The 1,025-nt window shown below is 70.4% G+C and overlaps 1 protein-coding gene across 1 annotated transcript in view; it reads right to left on the reverse strand.

Annotated features, from left to right (window-relative positions):
* Positions 1–16: 16 nt before the first annotated feature.
* The window catches only part of TDRKH (tudor and KH domain containing), a 14,731-nt gene continuing 13,722 nt past the window's right edge, over positions 17–1,025 (reverse strand). The window contains exons 8-11 of the mRNA XM_019472573.1: positions 839–994; positions 588–743; positions 306–402; positions 17–72 (exon numbers count right to left, since the gene is read on the reverse strand). Of these exons, the coding sequence (XP_019328118.1) occupies positions 17–72; positions 306–402; positions 588–743; positions 839–994 (465 nt within the window). The remainder of the gene's footprint in view (positions 73–305; positions 403–587; positions 744–838; positions 995–1,025) is intronic.

Genomic DNA, 1,025 nt, shown 5'->3' on the forward strand with positions numbered 1-1,025 from the left:
CCCGCTGGCGGGGGCGTCACCGGGAGCTCCTCTCCGTCACGCCGATGTCCTCGCCGCTGCCGGAGGCGCCGTCTGTGCGGAGAGCAGGGTGGGGGGGCGTTAGAAGGGGACCCCGATGCTGCGCCCGGCGCCTTGGAGCTGCGACAGACCCGGTTTAGGGAACGCTGTCCCGCCCCGGGGAGCGTCACAGCCTCCGGCCAGCCGCGCGGTGTGCTAGAGGGAACCACCAGCTCCCCACCGCGGGGGCCGAATCCCACGTTACCGGTGTAACCAGGCACGTTCCCACCTGGCACCTCCGGGCTCACCCGAAAGGCTGACGCAGGACAGGGTCAGGGGGGTCTCGCCGGGACTTTTCCGGGGCTCCGACAAGAGGCTCTCGAGGGACGCACAGGAGATGTCCTCCTGCGCAGGGAAGAGCCGGGTTGACCGTCCCCGGAGGACACCGGGACGGCTTTGGGTCAGCAAGAAAACGTCCCCACGCCGGGGAAGACATGCTGTCCCCGGGCGCCAGGGGACGCGGTGCCGGCTCCCTCCGGGGAAGTCGGGCGGGAGAACAAGCCACCCCCTCCAGTCCCGCATCTGCTCACCGGCATCTCCGCCCTGACCTCCTTCGCCAGCCGCGGGGGGCTGTCCCCCACCGCCTCTTCCTCCTGGGGACAGGGGACGGCGTAGACCAGCCGCACCAGCTCCGCTCCGATGTCCAGGCTGTGCGCGGAAACCAGATGGGGCTGGAGAGCCGGTGGCTCAGGGGAGCAGGGAATGGCCGAGGAGGGGGCTCGGGGGGGCGTCTGAACGAGCACGGCTCACGGCGGGGGCCGGGCAGAGCGGCGGGGCTCACCTCTCCGTGGTGGAGGGCGTAGAGCCCGACGTTCGGCCTCGTGCCGAGTCCAGACTGGACGTAACTGGAAATTTTTGCCACCAGCGGTTTCCACGTGGCGCAGTGAGTGAGCCGGTCGAACTCGTCCAGGGCCGCCTCTTCCCACTCGTCCCCTGCGGGAGAGGATTAACGGGGCGAGCCCAGCCCG

The sequence above is a fragment of the Aptenodytes forsteri genome, unplaced genomic scaffold, assembly GCF_000699145.1.
Source record: "Aptenodytes forsteri isolate BGI_AS27 unplaced genomic scaffold, ASM69914v1 Scaffold276, whole genome shotgun sequence".
Taxonomy (NCBI): Eukaryota; Metazoa; Chordata; class Aves; order Sphenisciformes; family Spheniscidae; genus Aptenodytes; species Aptenodytes forsteri.